This window comes from Psittacula echo (genome assembly GCF_963264785.1).
Source record: "Psittacula echo genome assembly, chromosome: 2".
In the NCBI taxonomy this organism is placed as follows: Eukaryota; Metazoa; Chordata; class Aves; order Psittaciformes; family Psittacidae; genus Psittacula; species Psittacula echo.
This window is the reverse complement of record NC_137737.1, coordinates 50,167,455-50,194,279: the sequence shown is the minus strand read 5'-3', so window position 1 is coordinate 50,194,279 and position 26,825 is coordinate 50,167,455. Positions and strand designations below refer to the sequence as shown.

Here is a 26,825-nt window from a genome sequence, read left to right as displayed (position 1 = left end):
GGAGCTCCTGCAAAAAATTCAGCTCACCCCTTCCCACTGACTAAAGACAGGCAGTAGAAAGAGACTTCCATCTCCGAAATGAGGTGCCCAAGTTCAGTGGAATCAATCTACATTTCAGTTTGCTGCAGCAAACTTCAGTGTGTGTGCTAATTGGCAACAGATTTTTTTATGGCTTGGGTTGGTTTAGGGCTGAATCCCAGCCCAGTACATCTACCAGATATTTTCAGCAGTCTAAAATCTGTACACAGCTCTTAATCACATGTAATAACTTTCTTGCAAAAGACATAGCTTGAGTTTAGAAGAATGCAGTGATGACAGTTAAAATCAAACCAAACCCGAGTAAAATGCCACAGTTATTTTCAGAGATCTGCATAAATAGAAGTTAATTTGCAACTGTATCATTTCAGCTGAAAAGTATTTTCAAGAATTTGATAAAGACTCTTCCATGTAAAACTAGCCTCTGAGGAAAAGAAGTCTTCTCTTTCTTTTCAACATCAAAGTGATGTTAAAATCCAACCCACCATTCCTGTTGCTATATGTGATTTGCTGCATCAGATACAGTCCTGACTGCTCAAGGTATTTGGAAAATTGTCAGCAAGCTTAACAGTCATCTATAACACACTTTTTTACCTGAATAAATTGGAGGCTTTTATTTTAACTAAACAGTTGAAGGTCTATTTGCCTATGGAAATGTCTGTAATCAAAATGAAATCGTAAACCATCTTGGAAGAACAGTCATTGAGATACCTATTTCAATGTCTCAATGTTCTCTTTTACTCTTATGAGCTCATACAGTTACTTTCTGTTAAAATAATGACCTCTCAAATCCCACACCACTGACTAATTTGAGCTGCTCCAAATCAGAGGCTTTGTCCGTGTCACTTAATGGGAGATCACAAGTAACAACTTTACTTATACCTTGTGTTCTTTGCTGGAGTATGACAGACAAGAATGTTATTTCCATGTGCCTGGCAATGCAAACAATCACAGCAGCAGAAAGCAGAGCTGGAGTTCATCACTTTTGAGTGTGGGATGAAGAAACTAGAACAAATGAAAACCCGCAAGATGACAGGGGCTGACAAAAAGAGAACCATTCCCCCAAGCACTGCAAGTCTCAAGCAAGAAAGCAAATGACCTTCTGAGTTTTTACAGGTTATATCTAAACCAGAAGCTTATGTGTTACATGGGAATCAAGAATTATAACTTTACAGTAGAGGAAATTCCAAAGTGGTTTGTCAGAGCTTAAACCCCATTAATTTGAGGAATCCTGATGAACTAATCTCCTCTCTCTGGCAAGTAGATACATTTCTACTGCTTCTCAATAAACTGACACTTAAATGATATTCTAGTTTTCCAGCTTGCCCCTGGAGCACACAGATGTGAAACAATGTTATTACAGTCTAGGATAAATGTTTTAAAGCAACTGTAAATAAACACTACAACCACTTCCATCGCTTCAGTAGTGTTTCACTTCAAGCACAAACGCCTCCACTTCTTACCCTAAAAAAATGTTTTACAAAATATCTGCCAAATATCCTACTTCCCAAATACCAAACTCAACTGAAGTGAAAACGAAAGTGTGGATTTCTTCAGCCAAGACCACCACAGACTGTCACCCCATATCCCATAGAGTTTTTCCATTATCCATTTTGCAGGTAAACATCTTAAAAAAAAAAAAAAAAAAAAAAAAAAACAAAAAAAAAACCTGCCCATTACACTTCAATGGTTCTTTCTACACTTATTCCCAAACAAGAACTGCCAACTACAATTGCCTAATGCTCCTGTGTAATACCCAGAACAACACTGTGCAGACCCCTCTCCCCAAACCTAACAGAGGTTTATTCACTAGTGAAAAAAAAAAACCCAACCCAAAACCTAATTTCAGGTATACACACTTGTACTTCCACTGACAGCTTTGTCAGAAGTATTAGTATGGTGTTACTAGTACGCCAGGCTTCCTTCCTAGCTGTGCCAGAAAAACACATCAGTATAAAGGAAGCGGGTACACAAAAAACAGCATGTGTGCTAGAAGCAAATAACCTAACCTTGAATTACTGTTTTAAAAGAACACTTTTTTAGTTCCTCATCTCTTATTTAGTAAAATTTAAGTTTCTATTCTTATATGAGAAACTGCTTCATTAAAGAAAAAAGTAATTTCCAAATCAAATCTATTTTCAGGCTGTTACTATGGTTCTGTGTGTAATGAATTACTCCAACTTACATGGAAAAAAGCCCCAGATTTCATTGGGTTTTGTTTGGGGTTTTTTTGCTTGTTTTTCTGTTTGTTTTTTGTTTGGTTGGTTTACGGTTTGGTTTGGGTTTGTTTCTTTGGTTGGCTGTTTTTTGTAAACCAAAGTAACAAAGTGAACAGATCAGTAACATTTTTGTTATCCACTTTAGAGAACTAAGGAAAGACAAGACACAAGGGGAAAGAAACATCAAAACACAAAAGAACTGAGAAAAACAGTTGTTGGAGAATGTTTTGTTACCATACATCTATGTTAAGAACTGAAAACAACAAAAGCACACATTACATGCAACTTCTTAAAAAGCTTTATACATGGCCAACATTAGTAGAAAATTAATTATAAAGACTTGTATGAGCAAGACAGAAATAAGAATACTGTTTTTATCAAAGGAACATAGACAGTTTAGGCACATTCACTTCAACACAGTACTTGTACCTAACACACCCTAAAAATAAAACAGACAAAAAAAAAAAACAAAACCAAACCTCCAAAAGCCCAAATATTTTCCATTAAATATAAATCAAAATAAAGACAATCATGAACAAATAGAGAAGAAGAAATTACTACAATTTAAGCTACTATCTCAATCACATATTCTTATGCCACATGCAAGTCAAATGACTGAACGCTGTTTTTCTTGTTCCTCCCATAAAACATTCTCTTATCATTTCCTGGCTGCTATTTGACATTTAACTGGCAGAGGGTGGGCGGGTGGAAAAGCATTCATTTTCTAGTTCAAGTATTTTAGGAGAAAGTCACTGGGTGAAGAACACAGCATTTTAAAATATAAATTTATTCTGCATCATAAACTGGATTACTAGACTAAGACAATTTCCTAGGCACACAGACAAGAGAATTTGGCATTCTAGTTCAACAATTAGCAAGATGAATCAATAGACTGGGGAGGAGGGAAAAGACTAGCCTCAAAACAAATTACAATTTTTCGAAGTTCTGGAGCAGCAAGCTCACTGTATTAGGAAACATTAAAAAATTAAGAACAGACATTTCCTCCTTTGAAGCATCACAGAATCCTTACGTTAACAGTCTGCATGAAACATGCAGACAGACAGAGCTTGCTGACTACCGACAAGTCCTGAGAGTTTGCTCTATAAGCCTGCATAAAAGCTTACAGCTCAGAGCACGTCTTGCAATACTCTTTCTGCAGGAGAATGCCACAAAAGTTCTTGCCAAGTTTTTTGGATATAAAGTTGTAAGCATATTCACTAATTTTTCAAATCTGATTAAATTAACAGTCTACAGAACATGCTACATGAAGAAAGGCATCTGAGAAAGCACAGGCATATTTTTTTATATCAAGCTATGCAGATCTGAAAAAAGGCATTAAGAACCATGTACTACAAAGTAATCATGCTTATATATAACACAACCTATGAGCTTCCTGATCTGTTAAGTTCCATTTGAGTTCCACTCTCACAATGTTTTCAATCCCATTTTTGTACTAAGCTATTTTAAAAATTGAACAGTCACAAATTTTGAGAGCAGAAGTGTAGATCATAATGCTGCACAATTAATTCAAATTGGAACAATTCAGTTTTATAGCTACCTTCACTCTTCAACATATCTTGTGGTTACTTTTAAAAATGAAACAGGAAGACACTGCATTTTTAGAAATTCACCCACTTTCTCCCCACGTTCCTTTTCAGGTAGACAGTGATGGACTACAAGACAATGTATTGTCAATACATTTTATTTAGTGCTCGCTGTTACATCTTTCAAAATTTTCCCAAAGGAAACTATTTGGATAATTCATGTGAGCCAGTATCTAACCGAAGGAATGCAAACAAAGGTTGCAAAAACAATAGTGCTAGACTCTGCAACAGATTCTCTCAAAGTATTCAATAAAACAGACACAAAAATGTATGCAATTTACATCACAAATATAAATCTCTTACGTGAAAGTTCTTGCAATTGAGCTAATGTAAACTTGACCCATGCTGCTATATGATAAGGACAGCCAAATGACAATGTAATGCTTGACTGTCATATGACAGTTATTTTCAGCCAAGTAAAACTAGCTTCATATTTCTAATAACAACTTCATGGTACTTAATTCTAGACTGCTTCAGCTGAAAACTGTTAGCCCTGTTTCAGATTTTCAACTCCTAAGGAGAATTTTATAGTCACGTCAGGGTGTAGCAGACAAAACTTTGTGCAATGACTCATTACATGGGTACACTTGTCTTCCAAAGGTTATTTATATAACAGGAGTTCCATGTGAAAAACTATGTTTTAGCGATTTGCTGCACAGAATTTTAATACTATTTATCTGACAAGCATCTGAATGACTTAAAAAGCCTCACTACCTCCCACAAAATACCTCTCCAGAGATAGCCATCTCTAGTTTTTTCCCTAGTTACACTTAACAGTTACGTAAACACTGGTTATTTTATGCAGAAAAGGTTTCTTACCATTTGTAAGCCACAACTGGAGACTGAAAGCCAATTTAAATGATAGCTTAAAACACAACAAAAAATGATAGACTAATTCAGGTCGGAAAGGACCTCTGGAGCTCATATGATCCAACCATGCTCTAAAACCAGAGTTGGATCTAAGTACCAAGAGTCTATATGTCTGATGATTAGTACGTTAACAGGTCTGTTGAAATGTTGCAAATTAGGTGTGTGCAGCTTGACGTTATAAACTGTTCAAGTTCTAACTTTGCTTCCCCACAAAGAAACCTCAGCAGTTTTATTTGCCACTTCATTCTAAGAAGGTCCTCTTCATGCAAGCTATTGTTCCATTTCACCTTAAACCTGATCATAGGCTTCCATTACCTCTTTATTGTAGGCACTATCGCTTGTGTGGCTGCACAGTAAACTACTCCAGCAACTGTTCCAGCTGAACACTAAAGCTGGCAAAAAGCTTACAATTGGGTGGCCAAGTAAATTCTAATGCTGGCATAAGAAGGCAGTGAGAAAACGCAACTCCATGCAGAACATCCTTTTTTTCAGAAATGCAAATTTACTGTGTTTTGAAACTGCAGAATCAGTCTCTAACTACAGAGCCTGATTCTGTCTGTAATAAGCATATTTGAATGCAGAGAAAAGGCTACACCGTTAATAGGCAGAAGCTTTAAAATTCTCACTTCTCTAACTTTTAACAGTATCACAGGAAGCACAGAGGTAACAAAACCAAAGCAACTAAAAAATAAAAAAATAAAAAAGGCTGCACTATTTAAACTACAAAGAAAAAGAGAACTTGACCACTCTAAGACTGGTACATGAAGCTTGATAGAAGCTATTGGAAACAAAAAAAAACTAGAAGTAGGTTGGGGTTCAAGAAAGATGAGGAGTACCTTTCTTCCTCCCTCTCCCAGGCATTGAACCAATGGGATTTGAGAAGTGACAGAGCTCCTCACCTGCTCTGACATGAAGACAGACCATACAGAACTATGTTAAGGAACAAGGGATCAAACCAAAGCATCTTAAGAGGCTGAGGTTAAGTGAAATGGACTTAGCACAACCACCGTATTGTTTACCACATGCCCCCAAAATCAGGAAAGGATTCAGATTCTCAGAACCTCATATTTGTAGTGAAACTCCCTTATAAGCCAAGTTTAACGTGGACTAATTCTAGTGCAATTAGTTACTCCATTAGCTGATGTGGCAAACTTGTATAATCTCACTTCCCAGACCTGACAACAACCCAACAGCAAGGAAAGTCACAAAACTTACATTAAAAACATAATAAAAAGGAACAAAATCTGTGAAATCGAAACACAGGGAAGGTTGCAAGTGCCAGAAAGAAAACAAATTTAAGTTGGCTCTTTATTTTCAAAAAGCACAGACATCTTTAATTACACTCTCATCTTTTCCTACTTGCCCCAACAGAACTTTAGTCTCATCCAGTGAGAAGTCGAGGCTTCGTCAAGACAGGTGTTAAGACTATCTAAGAAACGCAAGCGTTGTCCAGATGCTTTCTTTTGCTGTAAAATGAGAAAAGCATTTAGCGCATGGCAGATGGGACTGAAAAAGAGTCCTGGATCACTTCATGCCATCTTTGACAACTATAGACTTTGTCAAACACATCAAGCTGGCAACTGGCTTCCACGTTTCACACATGATCACTTTCAGCAAACTCATGATTTGACTCTTCCCTCTCATTCCTCATCCAACCAATTTATTTCTAAACTTCACAGAACTCTCCTCATTCAAATGAAACAAATCTTATCCAAAAATACCAAAGTACCATATGATCCAAAAGTTAAACAAGTGATAAAATGCCAGATCCCACTAGTTTTGATAATTTACTTACTTCAAATGGTTGTTTAAAATGAGACCACTCTCCTCTCTTATCAAAATAGTGTTTCTCCACTGTTCCTATTCACGGTAAATTCTACGCTGAATACTCCATCTCTGTACCTCCTTTATTTTCATTAAGTGTTCACAAACACTAGCCAAAGATAAGAACTTAATTATTTTTTTAAAAACATTTCCCACAAACCCACACCATAGATTCAGTACAGGCATACGGTCAGCACAGAATTGTTGCAAAGCTCAAAAAAAGTTATGCTAAAGGCAACTTCAGCAATTAGAGAACCTTTTCAGTGCTATAATTAATGAGGATCTGATAAATGAGAAACCGCAACATAAATCAAATTAAGTCAAATATTTTTATCGTACGAGAAACAAAATGCTGCCCCTTCTTTCATTTTACAAAAGGAGAACAGAACACCAAAGAATTGTTTCGAATACTTAAAATTTCTAGAACAGGCTTTCATCACGATAAACTACAATGAAAGTGTTTTGACAATAATCCTGATTCATCTTCCTATTTCCCAGCAGGCTCTCATGTGCAAAAAAAAAAAAAAAAGAAAATCTTAGAATCCATATCCAGCTACACTCTGTGATGTGCCAACAACCTCAAAAAACAGTAGTAATTTCAAGTAAGAAGAATCTTGTAGAAGAGGCAGAAAAGGTTGACTGCTATTCTAGACCTTCTCTTCCCAAAAATACCCAGCCTTTACTGACAAGATCTTCATGACTCCCACATTTTCAAGTATGACAAAAGCAGGGCCAGTTCGTATATGTAAAACTATTTGGGCACGGAGGCAACACTAGAACACTGAAATGAAAATTAAAAAAAATAAATAAATAAATAAAAATAAAAAAAACAAAGCCAAAATAAAATTTAAAAAAACAAAACAAAACAAAACAAACCACAACACTAAAAGACTTGTACACAACTTCCTTAGTTACTTAAACAGCACATTTCAAGAACGTATTTGCATAGTCCTAATAACTGTTATGTAATATCAATTTGTAATATGAAAAAAAATGTATTATACACATATATTTAGAAGGCCTGCAGCATCTAAAAGCCAATTCAAGAAGCATATTAATACTTTCAAGTTAATATTTTGCTTTAGTAGTTTGATAGTACATTCATAAACATCTGTTTATCACATGGCTTTCTACCATAAATATTGTGGAAAAGGATCTTTACATATGAATCACATAGTGACGCTTACCACACTGTTACATGAGAAAATGTGTTATGTGACAGACATCATCTTAGCACAGCTTTAACACACCAAATGTAAAAAACTTTGAGAAACAGGAAGATATAATCAATTGAGCAACATAGATGCCTTTTCTTCTGCTGGTTCTCCATTCCTAAACCCATAATTCACGTGTCTAACTACGGGATACTCTTAGAAAGTCACCCAGGCATCAACAGCAGAGATAAAGATGTCATCATCCCATTCTACTCATTGCTTGTCAGGCCACACCTGGAATACTGTGTTCAGTTTTGGTTCCCACTATACAAGAGAGATGTGGACAACCTGGAGAGGGTCCAGACAAGGGTCACAGAGATGATCAAAGGACTGAGAAGCCTGCCACATGACGAACAGCTGAGAGAAACCGGTTTGTTCGGCCTTTAGAAAAGACTTTGGGGAGACCTTACCACCATTCTCTGATATTCTAACAGCAGCTATGAAAAAGATGGAGATTCCCTTTTTACAAAAAGTCACATAGAAAAGGGAAGGGGTAATGGGTACAAGTTACTCCTGGGGAGATTCTGGTTGGACACAAGAAGAAAATTTTTCACAAAGAAAATGATCAGCCATTGGAATAATCTCCCCAGGGAACTGGTGGATTCCCCAGTGAATCTTTTAAGATTCATCTGGACAGGGTGCCGGGGCATCCAGTGGTATTCTATGAAACAAGTAGTAATACTGAACAAAATTTAAACTTCTTCCTTAAAAAAGAAAGCCTAATCACATAAACTCACACGCACAACCCACAATAAACACATGTATGTATACATAAACTATGAGGCACCTAGAACAGAAGGCAGTTTTAAAAAAAAACCAAAAGGCAGAAGAAGGACATAAGACTTCAGCTGTCAAGTACTCAAAAGTTCTTACCCTTTTCTAACTCACACCCCTTTATACTTTCCAGATGCAGACTGGCAGCCTAAAGTATATGGCCGTCTGCAGTACTAACCAAATAAAATTATTAGATGCAGCTTAGCTTTTAGTAGCCATACATGGAAGTGATTTTTCTTATAGATGACTCCTTGGTAAATTCAATCTAACATGCTCAACTAACTTTTGAAGAAAGGATCAGAAGACTGTGTCACAATGCCTCACAGACTTCCTTTTCATATTTCAATACAAGACTCCATGTACAATTCCTACAGTCACAGTGGTAACAGCATTAACCAAAGGCATAATTAGAGGTTCAGAGGAAGATCTTACTGTTCTATGGCAATTAAAACCACATAAAGTATTACAGAAGCCCACTTGTTTATCATGTTTACTGCGTATATATTAAACACCAACAGCAAGGATTCTTTGGAAATTCCTGTCCTGGATCAACCTAAGATCCAGTTAGCAAGCTTGACTCTACATGATTAACCTTCTCTGCAGATGTCATTCAGTAGAGGACATGACCCTGCAGTTAGAGCCACCTAACCCTTTTTCTTCCACAAACACTGGGTCAACCTTCCCAGTAAAAAACAAAGACTTTGTTGCTCTAACCATATAAGTGGAGTATTTGACAAGAAGCTCACGGAAGGGCTTGGGGAAAAAAAAAAAAAAAAAAAAAGAAACAAACAAAAAAAACCCCACAAACAATTATGTATGCATATTTTTCTAACACATGAGACTAAAGACAAATAATTTCATAGTTATAAACCAATTTCCATTTTCAGACATCTATTCTGATGTCTGCTTTTACTCAGAATGGATCCTCTACCCCTAAAAACTAGCAGTTTATTCAATATTCAACTAAGAAATATGCAACTACCATTGATGTCATGCTTTACTCAACATCACCTTTGCAAAAACACTCAACATAACATAGGTGGATAATTATTTTATTGATTATTGTAGCTATACATCAGCATTTACTAAAAAGGGTACATGCTGACTTTCTCTCCCCTCTATTAGTGTAGCAGTGGTATAGCAGTTCAATGGTAATTCACAATACTCACAGTCTGCAAGAATTTCATGCAGATTCCCAAGAAGATCTACCAACCTAAAAATTTCTTTACAATAGGACTGTAAATCAGTTTAATTAAAAAGGTCACTAGACACCTAATTACATTTATGCAGGTTTTTCCTTTTACCTTAAGTAGATGAGAAAACTAAACAACAAAACCAAAACCCTGAAAGTCACTCCAAACTACACCAGAAACTCAAGTCTGTAAGACCAAAAATGCTACAGCAGACTCATAATTAATGTATTAATACAGCATTACTTTTACCACAAAGATGTACAGTATTTCAGTTTCTGTATAATCCATGGTGAGGGATACAAAGAAAATTGTCTAAATGTTTTTTCAGAATCAATTATTTAAAATTTCTAAGATCCGCTCCTATTTTGGTCTCTTGATGATTGCTGACAGACTGCACACAGATACAGCTTCTGGTAGCAGGCCAAATTTACAATATCTGGTGCAAAAAAAAAAAAAAATCAGCATGACTTTTAATCTCTGCGTTGAAAAGGAGTCTAAGTTTCACTTATCCAAAAAGATGTCAAACACAATACGCTGTCATGCTGTAAAAGTCAGATTAAGCAACCAAGACCCCCTACAATGACAAAATCAGATTAACTTTTTAATTGCTCTGAGAAAGAAAAAAGTTCCTTTTAAATTCATTATACCACTTAGATTATGAAATTCCATTACTATTTTAAAAATAAAATGCAACGTGATACCTGTCCTTTAAAAATTGGGAGTCCTGGTTTTCTACCTTCTATCCCCTAAGTAGTGATACTTAAATTGCCACTTTCCTTATATATGCTTCTTAATTACATTCATTTCAGTACAAAATACATCTAATGTAAAAAAATGTTGCTAAGAAAGGGGAAATATCACATTTATTTAAAGACCATTTTGATCTCCAACCCTTTCTGATTGTAAATTCTTGCTGCTTAGTTTTAAATGACTTGAAAAAGACCCACCTCTGCTCCCTCCTACCCCATATAAATTAGTGACATCTTCCAAACATGTGACAAAGCTATAACTACATGTTAGCAAGTGTGTGAGTACAGACCTTATTAAGAAAGTAAATGCAGTATTTTTTAGCACATACATATTTCTTTTAAATAATTCAGTGTTGACATTTGAAATAACACAACCTGTATTCATGTTAAATTCATGCATTTTACATCCACAGTACAGAATATTCCTATTGTATCAACACCTGCTTATAGAAGAATTAAGTCTACTTTAGGAAACTAATAACATTATGAACTCTAGTGTGATAGCACAACAGTATCACTTTCAAATCATAACTGTGCATATCGCCAGAAAAAAAAACTTCTCCTGCAATAACCACTTTCTTAAAAACAAGTAACACAATGCAGTATTACTGAATACTCAACGCGTACTGCTAAAGCAGCAATTAATCCCAGAGGGGGGAGTAGTGGTGCATCAAATCACATCTTATATACACAGCTAAGGTTCTTTTCCACTCAAGAGCCCAGAAAGACACCACATCAGATAAATGTTTGGGATGTTACATAATTTCTGTTGAAAAGTGGTTTATTACATCTCATTTCAGTTCCAGGAGAGTAAAACAGTTCCTATGTGTAAAACACAGTACTGTCCTACTCAAGTAATTAAAATTTCCCTGATGAGAATCCAAGGGAACATACTCCAGTTTGGAGTTCACATCAAGATGGATAAACTTGACACCTATTAAAGAGATGTTAGGCTCCATATATCATCCAGCAGCTCCTATTTGAAATATGACTAAAATCCAAGAATTTCCAAGACAACACACATAAAGCAGAAGGAAGGAGAATAACAGTTTTCCAAGACACATTACAGAGGAAGCAAAAAGATTCATACAAAGCTAAATAACTATGACAGCAGACAATGAAGATCACTTTTTATTTAAGCAGGCCTTCAATTCTCAGAAGACTTCTGTCTTCTAGACTGCATTTCACCTGGAAGCTACAGTTATTTGGAAGCATGGTACTTCCAGAATACTGCATATACGTCAGCAGAAAGAAAAGAAGCAAGACCTGTAAAATTTAAGAACATGACTAAAGAGGGAAACAAATAAAGCCACAAAAAAGCCAACAGTGACTTGCAGTACATCTCCCAACCGCTGTATCAGAAGGTCACACTTCAGGGAAAACTCTGCATATTAACCAGCTGCTTTCTCATAATGTCATAGGATACGCAGGTGTTTGAGCCAGCACTCCTTCCTCTCTATGATTTTCTTGCCTCTAACTTCAGTCAAGAGGCCCCTTTCTAAACCTTTCATTATTTGAACAACTCCACATGGGAATTAATTGCCATTCTATCAAAGGTAACAAACTGTGACCTAAAATAAAATTTACATACAGCACTAATCTTGAATATCTACTACTTAGTTACCAGCAGATAGTTACTATATACAACCCTCCACAACAAATCTAGCTTCAATTAATTCATTTTAAATGCCTCATATAAGAATACTTCCATTATATTGCTGCATGATTACAGCTTAAAAAAAAAAAACACACAAAAAAACCCAAAATCACAAACCAAACCAACAGAGAGCTAATGTAAGAGCTATTACCCAGATTATTTAAGACACACATCTCAGCTTCAAGCAGTAAAACCACTTCATCTCTCTTAGATACTGCCCTCATTTTTACCACGATCTTCAACAAGAACTTGGGTAAAAGATACGAAGAAACAGAGGTAAAAGAGACTCTCATCTCACACCAACATACCATATTCTCTCTAGACATCTGGAACTCCTATAACTTCCTCAGTAGAACTAGGACAGGTCACATCAGGTACAGCAATTTGATCACATGAAAATAGTTAGTTTGATACTTATCACCAGAACACTGATCAATGCAGTCAATGCAGAGCACATAGCAGAGATGTGGATGGCTATTACTGAGAAGCAACGAGTAGCCAACAAAGGAATCACCCAGAAAGGTTTAGCAGAAACCCTCAAGACTTCAGTTATAGAGACTAACAGAGCATCAAGCTCTGCACAGATCACCAGGGCAGAACAGGACATTTGTATGAGCACTACTACTGATGGGTGGTTGGCTGTCAGCTGTATCTAAATACTTTTAACCCTCCAAAGTAAAAAGTATTCAACTTTGACTAAACATAATCATAGTTATTAAGGCTTATTAGAAAGCCTGAAACTTTCAAAGGAAGATGTCTCTTTCGAAGAAAGCCTTTTAAAACCGACCACAGCACAAAGTAAGACCACCACAGCCCCTTTTCCTCGGTCCTCACACCACAATCCCGAAACCTGCCAGAAACACCACCTCGTTTTCATGTCACTCCCTATTAAGTAACGCTTTACTGAAAACCCTACAACCATTAAGGTACTGATTTTGTCCGCTCTTATCTCAGCTTTTTACGATGTTCTGCCTGAGTTGCTAGATCTGTGTGCCTTACAGACCGCGCCACGCCCGCGATGTGTGAGTTCACTGGCATCGGAAGGCAAAAAAACCAAACCCTGAGGTAAAGTTTGTTGCTGCGAGGGAACCCCCAGCCACAGGAAATTCAGCGCCGCGAGGCTGTCACCACAGAGCGGCCGCGCTGCTTCAACTGCTGGCAGACCACAGGGTCGGGGCGCGCGGGCAGCAGGGACAGGCCACCCCGATGAAAGGAGGGTCCCTCCGCCTGCCCACGTCCGGTAACGCCGCTCCCGCCGCTGGACGCCAAGTCCCCAAAGAGGCTGGCAAACCGGTACGAGTAGCCTAAGGGAGCGGGAGATGCCATCCCCTCGCCCCCTCCTTCCCACCAGGCTGACTCTGGGGCTCCGGCCTCTAGCGAGTCTCTTCCCCTCAGCCTGGGCAGGAGAGGGCCGCCCCGGGGTGGAAAGTCATGCAGGCCCCGGGGAGGTGACAGGCCCCAGCCCGCCGGGCCGTAGCGCTGCCCGCTGGGCGTGGGTGCTCCCTCGGAAGCGCCGGAGGGTGTTGGCCACTCACCCAGGCAGGCAGATCCGCGGAGGAGACGCTGAGCCGCACCGCCTCCTCCTCGTCCTCCAGGAAGGCGAGAGCCCGGCCCAGGCGGGAGGTCTTGCCGCCGCGGTGCCTGCGGATCCAGAAGAGCCCGCACAGGGCGATGAGCACCCAGCTGAAGCTCAGCCCCAGGTAACCCAGCACGTACACGGGGAAGATCAGCACGAAGCTCCTCGCAAACTGCGACACTAAACCCGTCACATCCACGCTCAGGAGCGGCGGCGGCGGCTCCGGCACCGAGTCCCCAGCCGCCGCCTTGTCCGCGGCGGCGGGATCCGTGGCGGACCCCTCGCCAGGGGACTGTTTCGCCGCGGCCCCGCTCATGCTATCGCAGCGGCGGTTCCTACTCCTCTGCCGCTCCTCCCGCTGCCGCTCCTCCTCCTCGGGCGCTGGCTGCGAGCGGGCAGGGGGGCAGGGCGGCGGCGGCGCCTCGCATCCTGCGCCCGTCCCCGCTCACCGACACCAACCGCCGCGCGCTTCCGGGTTCAGGGCGGCCCGGCCCAAGCCGCCGCTGCCCTCGCCGCAGGGAGGGTGCTGCAGCGAGATGAGGTGGGGGGCTGCGCCACCGCGGGGAGGTGCCCCGTTCCCAGCCACCGTCATTGGCGACCCCCGCACCACACGACCGCCTTCACCGCTTTGCCGCCACCCCCAGGCCGGCCCGGGCCGCTCTCTCATCTTCCACTTGCAAGCCTGTCCTGGAAAGCGCGGGTTTGCCCCGCACGGGGGATCCGGGCCAGCAGGAGACCGTCGCTGCCTCTCGCCAAGCTCGCTTCGATGCCGCTGGGACCCCCCTTCGCCTCGATCCCAGCTTCACTTGGAGGCAGCCAGCCTAGCCGCCAGCAGCGGTCACTGACCGTCACAGGAACGAGGAGGCAACGTGGCACAGGACGAGGGAGTGCGACTCTGGGAGTCACGGCAAAGAAACGGGCTCTTGTGGCTGGCACGAAGCAGAACCGGCTCGCTGGGAAGCGGGAATATGCTAGGGTGTGCATCCCCAGGGGCAAACCGCGCCAACTGCCCCTTCGGTCCTGTAAGCGGTTGAAAGGCTACCCGTTACACCCTTCAGTAACAAGCTTCGGGTTTTCCTTTGTTTCCGGTTAAGGGATATTGTTAACGGTCCGACTGGTCAATGGCCCAGAGGAACCAGAAGTTTAGTTACAACAGGTGTTTACTGAAGCTTTGAGAACACATCCTCAGGTAAAGCTGGCTCCTCTGTCACCTTGTTAATGCACAAAAGTACCCAGGGTGGCACCCACACCCACAAACCCTGGTCTGTGGAACTATAAAAGCTGATATTCTATTCCCCTTTCACACACAAACACCTGGTTCCCACATTGTTCCTCCTATCACTCCTTTATCTTTGCAATACCTTTAATGTAACTATCAGTTTGCTAAGGGGCATCTGTTGCTTGTCCTTAGCTGTGTACTCATCAGTTTGCTGGTACACACTTGCTGATTAAACTCAGCATTTACCAGTTTTTTTGTTTTTTGTTTTTTGTTTTTTTTCCTTTTGGCTGTAACTAGCTAACTTTTCACTTGGTGGGAAGAAGGGTCTTTTCTCCTCTCTTCACCTGCCAATTTTCACAAAATTCTAGACTTTATGGGACACGTATTTGCAGGCAGGGAAAAGGAGAGAATGAATTTAGCCAATAGGCTGAAAAGTTCTGAAAACATATACAAATGGACAAATGGGAAAGCTGCATGAGCTTCATTTGTTTATGGAGTGAATGAAACCCGATCTCAATTATCCAGAAAAATGGGAAGTCAGAAATGGCACAAAATTTGTTTGCTTGGTGCTTTGCAGCATAACTGGAAAAAGAATCTGTATCTCAACAACTGAGTGTGCTGTTCGATGGACCACTCTAAGCAAAAACAATTTCTGGCCACAGACTGAAGTTGCTCTTCTTTGCTTCTTCCTTACCACTGACTTTGTGTTCTCCACCTTGTAGAATTAGGTTAGTCAGGATGAAAATGCCAAATGACCACAAAATACAAAAAGAGTATCAAAATCAGTGATTTACAACTAGATGGTAATCGAAGCCTTGACATGACAATTTCCTTACTTTGGGTTTTTACTTCTAGTGAACCAGAAACACCTACCGGCTGTAACACAGAGGGGACTAACAGGCAGCAAAAGACCCCATAAAAGCTTGTCACCTCAAACTGGAGGTATCAAGTATGACTACATGACCCCTTTAGATGCAAATGATATCAAACTACAGTAAACATGGGTGATTTTTTGCATTTATTGTATTCCTTTTCCAATTACTTAGTTTACTTATACAGACTTTGATGTGAACTCCTCACTCCCACGTTTCAGTAACACCTGAACCTCTGAAACTTGAGTTTCAGTAACACAAATGGCCATATTGCATGTTGGCTTCCTCCATTACAACCATTACTATTAATCTTTTCTCATTTTTGAAGCCCTTTGTTCTCAGTTTTTGACTCTATTGCTTCTCATTACTCCCCTATCTGGCTTCACAAGTATCTAAAGCAGAGTACAACTGTACCACAAACCAAAATAGAAAATCAAAACAAGAAAAAAAAAAGTGATTAATATGACATTTTCCAACTAACACTTTACCATATGCTGCATCTCATTCTGCTCTCCTATATGTCTCTGTGTGTATTCTGCAAATGAGCTGGATATAGAATTTGTAGAGTACCCTGTACAGTCAGTATTAATACACTGGAGAAGCACATCAGAATAAAAATCTTGGAGTAGCATTTAGGATGACAAGCACATAATTGTAGGCCTGGCAGCCCAGCACTGATTCTGGGCAGAGTAATTCAGTAGCTGATAGGGAAGTCTAAATAATCACAACTACAGGTGGATGGTACTGTGCCAATCAAGTGGGAAAACAGAAGCAAGTTCTTGTAGCATTAATTTGATAGCATTTATCTGTAACATCAATAGAAAGTTCTGATAAAGAGGTAACTACTGACTTCTTAGAGGTTCTGCAGGTAACTGACTTGGCCTCACACCAGATTTTGATGAAGGAACTGTGTGGTATGTAATTAGCACACCCATTGTTATAACAGGGACAGAAGAGTCTTGTTAAAATCAAGACATAAACTCTGCTGCTAGAGAATACATAAGGGTCAGTTACTCTATTACAAAGTTTTTCATAAAATGTTCTCGCTAAACACAAGCTATCTGTTTATTCTTTTTGGTGCTGATAAATTGTTTAATAATTTGCTTGATAATCTTGGAATTGTTAATTCACATATTTCCTGATCCTATTGTTTAATACTTGCGATAGCAGTCTTCAGTGTGTCAAGAACTCTCGAAGATACTCACAGCACAGAGATTACTCTGGCTTTTCCTTGAGTGTCCTATAGTGAATTGTATCAGCTACAGAGCTGATTATATTTATCTCATTTAGATAACATTTATTCTTTTCATATCCTGCTTCGTAGGTCTTTAGCCTTCTTAGATTATTAATTAACACCTTTTGCTTGCAGCATTCCTTTATACCCATTCTTATCCATATGTGTTTGTTCCTCCTTTTTACTGAATTCCCTTTTTTACCTTTTTCAAACTCAATAACTTCTACTGAAGTCAAAGCAGTATCATCTTCTGTTCATCTTTACTTTGCATCACATCAGATGCTTTTTTTTAAGTAAGTACTGGTACTTTTCTTCAGAGTAACTTCCAAAAAAATTTTTTCATACACCTGGTGTTTTGAGGATGAGAAAAATTGACAAAATTGTTTATATGGTGAAAAAGAAAACCTAAGTTTCCCCATGTTCCTTGGATTTCAGATAAGAAAACATGTTTTGAAAGCAATTTTAATTGTTGCTTCTTGACCATTTTCAGTAACAGTTAATCTTCCTGAAGAACAGTGTTTGGTATTGTACATTATTTCACCCAACAGCATTATTTCAGTCTGATGCTTCTCTCTATTTTTAACCATTGCATAGAGATCTTTACTGAATAGAAATATGAGAATGTTTACTCAGGAGTTGGTTTGTGTTTTTTTTTTCCCACAAAAATTTGGGAATTATTAATGTAAACATATTTCACATGAAGTTTCATCCTAGTAAATTCTCATGATGGAATAATTAGTCATTACTTCTATGTTTTATTTTAGCCAGCTGTCTCAACTTGCTCCAGATTAGCTGGTATATAGTACAAATATTTTCTGCCTGCTTCAAATTATCCAATATATAGCACAAAGAAGAATCAGAAAACTCTACCATATCTGCTCAGCATACAGAGCTTCTGTTGTTTGAAACAAAACCATATAGATCTGATCCCCAGTATCACCCAATCTGGCTTCAGTTTCACTGAATGCAAAAACTGTATTCTAATAATAAGATCCTCAAGTATTTATTGATCCTGAAGAAAAATATACTTTCCACTAAAATGTGTTTCCTAGTAAGTTTTCGCAATAATAATAGTCTTCTTTATTATTTTTTTTTTTTTAATTTTTTCCCCTAATGGGATTCTTACAAGTTACAGTTCAAAACTAAAGGCACGAAGTTTACTTCAGAGATCCGCATTTTTGCTGTTTCCATTTATGAACCTGGGGGACTGACTAACATAAGTATTTCAAACACCTTGCAAGAGGTCATTTATGCACCTCCATCTACAGTAATAATTGAGTTTTCTTCTTGTCTTCATATGGCCTCAGCAGAAATGGGTTGAAAACCAGAAAAAAAAATATAGCTACAAAGCCTATATTCTAACAAGTCTCTTCCTCAATAATAATAAAAAATATTTCATTTTCTTTTTATAGATAATAGTCATAATTTTTAAGCACAGTGAAGGGTTGCCATATGGTTCTTATGAGGGTTGATATTTACAGTAATTTTATGTGTAATGCTGTGGTGTGTGACTCCATACAGAGGTGAAGAAAAATGCAATATTGCTTTACAGGATTAGAGAAACATCCATAGACAAAAAATATTTTATTACTACAGAATGTAAAAAGCAAAATTATTTTACATCCCTGCTTTTCAGATTAACCATACCAGTCAAGAAAATATGTGTACCAAGCCAGACAAGAGAAAAGCACATAGAAGCTAGAGTTGTCTTAAAATTCTCAGGTCTACCAAAAACTTTGTTTACAACATATTTCTTTCCAAGAGAAGCTAGGGCATCCTTTTATGCTGTCTAGCAATACAATGGATACATCCCATTTTATTGCCTGCACTGGCAATAGGGAGAAACTGTAGTTTAATACATGGTAGAAACACTTGCACAAATTTTAGTTCCAGTATTTCAAATGTGTTATTCCAGCTTGTGTTCTAATGCAGCAGTTCAGTTCCACCACTGCTTTAAGGTTTGAAAAGTTCTTTCTAAACCCTCTAGTGGTGCCTTCCCACGTCTGTAATTTTTCTCTTGCCATAAAGCTGCCCGACCAGTGTATGCTGATAGTAGTAAGAAAAAGCTATCAGTAGCAAAACCTGATTGGGGTGGAGGGATGTTAAAAAATACATACGCATATACTACAGAGTAGATGGTAGGACCAGAACTTGATAAAAAGCTTTTTCTTCAGTCCAGTCTTTGGTATCACTGTCAGATTTGGTAGTTTTAGTTATATGTATTTGTTACATTGTTGTTAAGAACCAAAATTAAATTAGAGCACTTGAAGGTAGGGGGTTTTGCTGCAGCCTGTAGAAGGACAGCATCTCTGTATCCTTTCCTAAGCAGATGCCTACTTCCTTGAGTTTCTAAGTTTTGCTAAAGACAGCTAAGTAATTCATAAGAATATTTATAAATAGTTTAACATCCATAGATGCTTATATTTAGTGGATGTAATTTAGAATCACAGAATTATTTGGGCTGGAAGGGACCTTAAAGATCATCTATTTCCAACCCCTCTTCCATGGGCAGGGAGACCTTCCACTAGACCAGGTTGATCAAAGCCCTGTCCATCCTGGCACTGAACACTGCCAAGGATGAGGCAGCCACTTCTCTGGGCCTTTAAAAGTCACGCATACAGTTAATGGTGGTTTGTTGGGTTGGGGTTTTTTGTTTATGTTGTTGGGTTTTTTTTAATATGAAGGGTTGTTTGTTCCCCCCTCCACCCTCACCCCTCAACCGTTTGCTCAGTTTGCCTTTGCTTTTCTGGTACATGATAAAGAAAAATATTTCATAGTTCAGACAGTGAAGAAACTTTTACAGCATTTTTAATTTTTTCTGGAAACATGAATAAAAGGCAACTGTATTAAAGCTTTGTATGGATTTGTCAACTATTTAAGGCCAAGGGGTTAAAATTTATCTGTTTTAAGTCAGCGTGACACACTTCTATTGCTCCACAGCTGGAATGTTTCTCAAATGCAAAAATACCTCCTTTGCTTCCCCCCCCCCCCCCCCCCCAGTAGTGGTTTGAGTGTTTTTTTGTTTTTGTTTTTGTTTGTTTTTTTTTTTTTTTTTACTCTTAAAAAGAAGAAATAGGCAACAAAGTTAGAACTGCCTGGAGAAACTTTCACCCGCTCTTTTAAATTGCGTGTTAATGGGCTGTAAATACCTGCTGTGAAAACAGCACACACCTTTCCTGCGTGCAGTCGTTTCCGTAGTTTGTTGTTTGTTTCACGTGTGCTTGGTAAGCTGCCACTTGCTCTCTGCTGCAGAAAACCGCTCCGGTATTTGGTGCTGTGTATTAACACCACCCTTATTTCTACAGCTATTCTTCATACCTGCCTCTACCTGAAATCCTGGTGAACTGCAGATTAAGATAAGCACATCACCCTTAAAATTCCCCCTTCCTCCTTCCCCCCCCCCCGCAGTAATCGTGCATGACTCTTCCAGAAGTGAACCAGCTACGATTAGGAATGGTTTAATGGTATATCTAACCCACAAAAGGCCAGTAGCGAACAGGAGGACAAGGGTGCTTTAAAGCCTGCCTGGGTGCGTGCCCCGTCCCCACCTCACGAAACAGTGCTCGCCTGGTCTGAGCTCTCCCCAAGCCTCTTCTACCTGAGGAAACCCAGCAAGGCACCGCCTCGGGGAGGAAAACCTTCCTGCACGCACCCCAGTCTGCCGCTTCTCACTCAGAAAACGCTGGGGATGGCCAGAAGCTAGCCTACCGCAGGGGAGCAATCTGCGCCGTAACACCCACCGGGTACCCTCTCCCTTCCCACAATGCCATGCGGCGGCCCCGGCGCTCATCCATCGCTCGGGCGCTCGGCTGCTTCACCCTCGCTACCTGTTGCTAGGCAGGGCCGGACGCGGCTGCCGCGGTTTCCTGCCCGCTCCGAGGCGGGCGATGGCGGGACGCGGCGCCCGCCCGTTCCCGCCGCCAATGGAGGGTGACAAGGTGAGGAGCCACCCGGCTCGACTTCTGCAAATAGGACTTTCGTTTTGCCTCTTCCGCTCCCTCTTCCCGTTCTAGGAGGGCTCTGAGGAGGCGCCGGGGGCGGTGGCAGCACGGCTTGGTCGTCTCCTAGGCCTTCTCCCCTGCTCACGGCCTGTTACGCCTTAAGTACCTTGGCGCTAGAGAAAGCCATCCCCGCACCCGGCGGCGCCTCGCCGCCACCACGCGTGTCGCTTGGCGTTGCGTAAAGTCCGGGCATCTGTGGGGTAAAGGCATTGAAGCAGCCCTACTGTTTCTTCTGCTGGTTCTGAGAAGCAACCGCCATGGCTACTCCTTGGGCACCTCGAGTCTTGTTTTGTCAGCTCGCCGATGAAATTCTCTCCCAAGTAGTGGTAGTAAGGGAGTCCTTACTCCTCTAGCAGAAGGATGAAGCCATATCAACCACAGATTTTTCTGCAGAAGATAGGCTGTTTATGAAAATATCCAAAGCTGTCAATGTTTCAGATTGTAGATCAAGTGTATTTAATAATTGGTATGCCTGTAGCAGCTAGTTGATGGTGTTTAGTTCTTTAGGAAAGAGCATAGCTTTTGCATGGTGGTGTTAAATTATGAAAAGTTTGGAGAGCTCTAAAATAAAGGAAGCAAAATCACATGGACATGCTGGCATGAACGACTGTGGTACATATTCACTTGGAAAAGCATTAGTATCAAATCACTTTTATTGTGGCTGTGTGAATCTGGATTTTACAGGTAATTAGTTTGTGGTCATGCTGAATAAGAAATGGAGTAGGAAATAGAGTGGGAAGTAGTAGTATTGAAAACTTTAACTCAGATATTTCAGTAGTTGTGGTACATCAATAACCTCATTAGTGAATTGTGATGGAAAGTTAATCTTTTAGATCAAAGTTTTCAGGTGCATTGGTATAAGGCTGCCAAAGACTCAGAGGCAGTTATACTAACAGCCACACTATGTGATAAAGCCTCATTTTGCTGTTTCTTTTCTATTAAATCAAGTCTATCACTTGTGCTGCTTACCTATTTGAGGGCTCTCAAATAGGCAGCTAGTATTGAAAAGATAAAGATTATATGTAAAAAATACTTTGGCTTTAAAACTACAGAAATTTCTCTTACTGTTTTTCTTTAGAATCATAGTTAACAGCTCTTAATGTAGTTCTGAACATAAAGTTCTGAAAACCTCCAGTCTTTCTAGGCTGTGCATAAAGGAAGTCCTGTTGAATTCTCTTGAGCTCTCTTGAAGAGTTTTATCTGAAGTAGCAAGGTCTCTTTTTCTGTTATACTTCATAAGGCAACATACTTATTGTTTAGTTTAAGGTAAGGTTCTTAAAGATTTTTATAGCACTTTCTGAATTCAGTAAACATGTCATCAGCTGATTAGCTGCTTGTGATTTCAGGTGGATGATTTAAGTTAAAACCAGAGTGGTTTAAAAAAACAGTCTAAATCTGGAAGTAGGCTAAGTTGTTTAGAAAACTGAGAGGGGATCTAACAACTGTGTGTAAATATCTGAAGAAGATCTGTGGAAAAGATGGAGCCAATTTCTTCTACAAGATGGACAGTGAGAGAACAGAATATAGCGGCCCCAACTATCAGCAAGGGAAATCATAACTCTGTATAAGGAAAACATTTTTAGTTGAGTGTGGTTAAACTCAAGAACCGGGTTGCCTGGAAAACCTCCAACCTCAGAGATATTAAAACCTCACCAGAAGAAAGTCATTCACCAGGATTTTGAAGTTAGATTTGATATAGCGGGAGATGGAACCTAATGACATCAATATATTGATTATTTTCCAGAAGTGGCCTGACTGTGTTATCCATTTGGTCAAGCATTGGAAGATCAATTTTAAGTCTTTCTTGAAGGGCTGCACTGTTACCTACCATAGGCATTGACCTCCGTATTGGTTACTTTGTGTGTGCAGAGTTGGATAACCCAGTAGAGGTCAGATCTTCAGGCCTCTTCCAGATCTAGTCAGATCAGATATGCTGTGACTACATACATTAGGGCTAAATCAAATTAATGCTTAAGTTACAAAATTCACTGGTACTTGCCATGTGTACATTAATCCTTGCCTTTGAAAACCTACTAATTGTTGAATGATTTACTTCTATCTGCAGATTGATTACTCAGGCTTTTGCTGTCTTTTCTGTTCCAGAGAATAACCAAAGAAGATACCTGGAAATCAGAAGAACTTAGGAAACATCTTAGGGTAGTTTTATTTGATTTTTACTAGTTTTGGTGTTAAGCTACCCTAAAGCTGCAGAATTTATTGACAGTCTAGACCTAGAAGGTTGGCTGCTTGTTCTACTAGCCACTTTGCCTTGTGGGATCTGTGATAGCTCTTTAAGGCTTTTTGGTACACCAGATGCTTTAAATCTGCATCACTGAATACAAACAGCACAGATCTTTAAAGTGCAGCTGCTAATTGCCTTGCCACAACTGACAGTTCTGGAATCTTTCTATGCCAGAGGTTGGTCCATTCAGCTGTTTCTAGCTACACAAGTCATACAAGATTACAGATTTCTTGATTAGGTAAATGGAAAAAATGCCATTGTTACAGTAATCGCGCAGCACACAATGGGGTCTGATTTCCTGGCCATCCCAAATCCAAGTTAAATTTCCACTTTATATCCTTACTCACTTTCATACATGTATATTATGTATTGGATTTGTTATCATCACCTATCATGTTTCTCATGAACTGGTTAATTATTTTAACTGGTCAAATAGGCATTCAGGCTCTAGTCAGTTACATCATTGATACTCAGTTTTGTGCTATATTTTTTTAAAAGCTGTTTTCCAATATGCGTCTTATTTTCTATGTTTTGTGCAGATCTTGTGCAAATCCTAGCTTTCTATCCATTACATTTCAAAGCTCCCCATTATTTCAGTGTCAGTGCTACAGTATTTTGTATTTTTTAGACGTTCAGTAACATTTCCACTACTTCCATGTGAGGTAAAGCAAATGAATTTGAGTTGAAATGCTTTAGTTCCAACAGAAGTAGTGTGGTTGGACGTTAATTTCTGTGAAACAGATGGATAAAGTTTAATTCACTTTGTGAATCAACTATAATGAAAGCAAGTTCTGTTTGTTCTGCATTGAGTAAATAGCAGAAATTGTGGGTGTAGTGAAATCACTGGGATTTGTGCTACTTGCTTCAGGAAGGTTAAAATACAGTCTTATGACTTCAGAAAAATTTAAGAATAGTTGCGTCCTCAAGGGGTCTAGGCCAAAAACTTTTTTCCGTTTTTAAGCAGTTTTTATATACTGCTTTCTGTTCAGGTAAAAGCTAATCTACTTTAAAGGCAGCTACAGGATGCCCAGTTATTTATCATTATTGTTTATATCTGTAGCTTATTTTATAAGATGGCACAGTTCCTGTCCATGTGAGGTAACAGCTTTAAGATGCTTAGTTAATTTTTCAACCTAGCTCTAAAAGGAATGCACAGTTTTACCATAAATTTTATTTTTTTTACCAAATTATTTTCAAATACATTGAAAATGCAGCTTATTATTTGTTTCATTTATTAGTTCTTTTTACAATAAGTACAGACATAATGTTAGTAATTTTACAAAGTAAGCTTAGAAGTATATCAGCATTTTAATGCCATTTGGGAAATGAAATTCACAGTTAGAAGTTTAGTATTTTTTTTCCACATGAATATACCATATAAAAATAGATGTCTGAATTGTAAATAGTACATTTTGATTTTGTTTGTTTTATTTCAGGCATTACAATCAGATAGTCAAAATGAAGACCAAAAGCACAAAGAAAAGAAACTGCAAAAAGAGAAGACTGTTTATGACATAGACACTCATAAACATGAACATAAAGACAGAGGGAAGAGCAAAGAAAGAACGAGAGAGAGAGAGAGATTAAAATCTGGTGAAAGAGACAGGGATAAAATGAAAGAAAGAGAGAGATGGAAAGAGCGCCAGGGGGAGGGAGACCAAGTGAGATACAAAGATAAACTTCAAGAGTCAAGTCTGGAGAAAGAAAGATGCAGTTTTCCAAAAGATAAAGATAGGGACAGCAATGGGGAACAAGGAAAAAGGCATACAAGACATGAGGTAAAACAAATAGATACTCAAAATAATCTGAAGTCATTTGAAGGAAGAGGTAAAGCACATCACAGAAGAAGAGAAAGCAGGCATCGTTTGGGTAAGTTGCTTTGGATTTCTTTTGTCCTTTGAAATATTCAATACTTAGATAGAAATACTCTGAAGCCATATGCCATCTGTACAGAGAGGATAAAGACAGGCAGGTGTGAGTACCTATTGAAATATATCTCTTTGCAGAATCTTGTGGTAATGTAGAAGTAACGAACATTGGAGAGAGAATTTCAATAGAATATTAAGGATTTATTAGAAAGCTCTTAGGTATTAGGAAAAGTATGTCACTGAAATACTGTTTTCTCCAAGCTAGAGTTAATTACATATGGAGTTTGAGTATAATACAACTTTTTACTTAATTTATACATGTATTTTCTAGAGAAAGAGAAAACAAGTGAAGAGCAAGAAAGAAGACATACAGAAAAAAAGGTAAAGGAAGGGAATGGAATGAAGTGTTTCATAATGGAAGAAGTTGAAATTGTAAAATTGAAGAAACTGAATCAGACTCTAGTTCCCAAGAAGTCAGAGATGCATAGATAATAAGGTCCTCACAAGTGTACGAAACACACAACAAAATACATAAATTTTTTTTTTTCTCTCAAATGTGCATAGCAAACAGTGCTTTAATTTTGTACAGCTTTTTCATAACTTTCCATCTGCTATTTATGCTTTTATTGCATGGATATTGGCAAGTATACATCCTATTTTATGTTAGACCACCAAGTAGACAAAGAAATAAATTTTTGTGTGAAAAATACATAATCCAAAGAATTTCTGTAGCAAAGTGCATGATGTCCCACAATAAATATCAGAATCTCAAGTGATAAAATAGTTTGAAACTTGCCATAGTAGATTAAAAAAAAAAATGGCTGGAAGGTACATGTGGCAGAAAGTGTAGATGCTTACAAATCTGTCATTCTAGTGGTCAAAAATTGATAGATTTGTGAAGATAAAACAGTCTTTGAGATCTAACTCTTTGATATTATTTTTCTCTTTCCAGCATAATGATACCAAAAAGAGCATTGACAAATTTTTAGCCTACAATTTTGAAGAAGTTGAACGTGTGCACAGGTTACAGAAAGATCAAGAGTTGGATAAGGAGCAAGAAAGAAGACACAGAGAAAGAAAAGAACATTCTGTTAGGCCAGGAAAAGAGAGGCTTTCAAAAGAGAGAAGTCATAAACATTATGGAAAAGAAGAGAAAGAAAAACATAAATCAAAGAGATCTAAAGATGGATCTTCCCATGGAAACAGAGAAGGGCAACCAGCAGAAGCTAGTGAGAAAGTAAAAAGTAGAGAAAATGAAAGAAAGAAGCACAATCTTGGGGTTAGTATTGTTAAGACTTTAAAACATTATGTTATAGCTTACTTTAATTGTGGATATATTATCATTGACAAGTTGAATAATAAAGTCAGCATTTTCTGAAATTTGAAGGTAAAGTGGTAAATTGAAATACTTCATCTGCCTTTAAGTATCCTAATCCTTAGCTGATTCCTTCTATGAAATTTTAACTAGAAACTTGCCTATATGTTAGAAACATCTTTTATTCATAAAATTCTTTATTACTATGACTTTTGAAATTTTTACTAACACTTTAAGGTGGAGAGATTAGGCTGAAGGTCCATTAAATATATTGGATACCTTCATAGGAAAACAATATGATTTTAATAGAAGCTGTTTGATGTTACCTAGAAAGGGAGCATGGTTATCTAACTCACAG

At 38.8% G+C, this 26,825-nt stretch overlaps 2 protein-coding genes across 3 annotated transcripts in view; one reads left to right on the top strand and one right to left on the bottom strand.

Moving 5' to 3' along the window:
- Positions 1 to 14,060, bottom strand: part of ESYT2 (extended synaptotagmin 2) — a 72,724-nt gene extending 58,664 nt beyond the window's left edge. For both annotated transcript variants that reach the window (XM_080610102.1, XM_080610103.1), the window contains exon 1: positions 13,676 to 14,060. In XM_080610102.1, the coding sequence (XP_080466228.1) occupies positions 13,676 to 14,032 (357 nt within the window). In that variant the 5' untranslated portion in view covers positions 14,033 to 14,060. The remainder of the gene's footprint in view (positions 1 to 13,675) is intronic.
- A 6,904-nt stretch (positions 14,061 to 20,964) lies between these two features.
- Positions 20,965 to 26,825, top strand: part of DYNC2I1 (dynein 2 intermediate chain 1) — a gene marked incomplete at both ends in the record, with an annotated part of 28,056 nt that continues 22,195 nt past the window's right edge. Inside the window, 5 exons of the mRNA XM_080610914.1 lie at positions 20,965 to 20,979; positions 23,146 to 23,199; positions 24,721 to 25,153; positions 25,484 to 25,533; positions 26,105 to 26,431. Coding sequence (XP_080467040.1) covers positions 20,965 to 20,979; positions 23,146 to 23,199; positions 24,721 to 25,153; positions 25,484 to 25,533; positions 26,105 to 26,431 — 879 coding nt within the window. The remainder of the gene's footprint in view (positions 20,980 to 23,145; positions 23,200 to 24,720; positions 25,154 to 25,483; positions 25,534 to 26,104; positions 26,432 to 26,825) is intronic.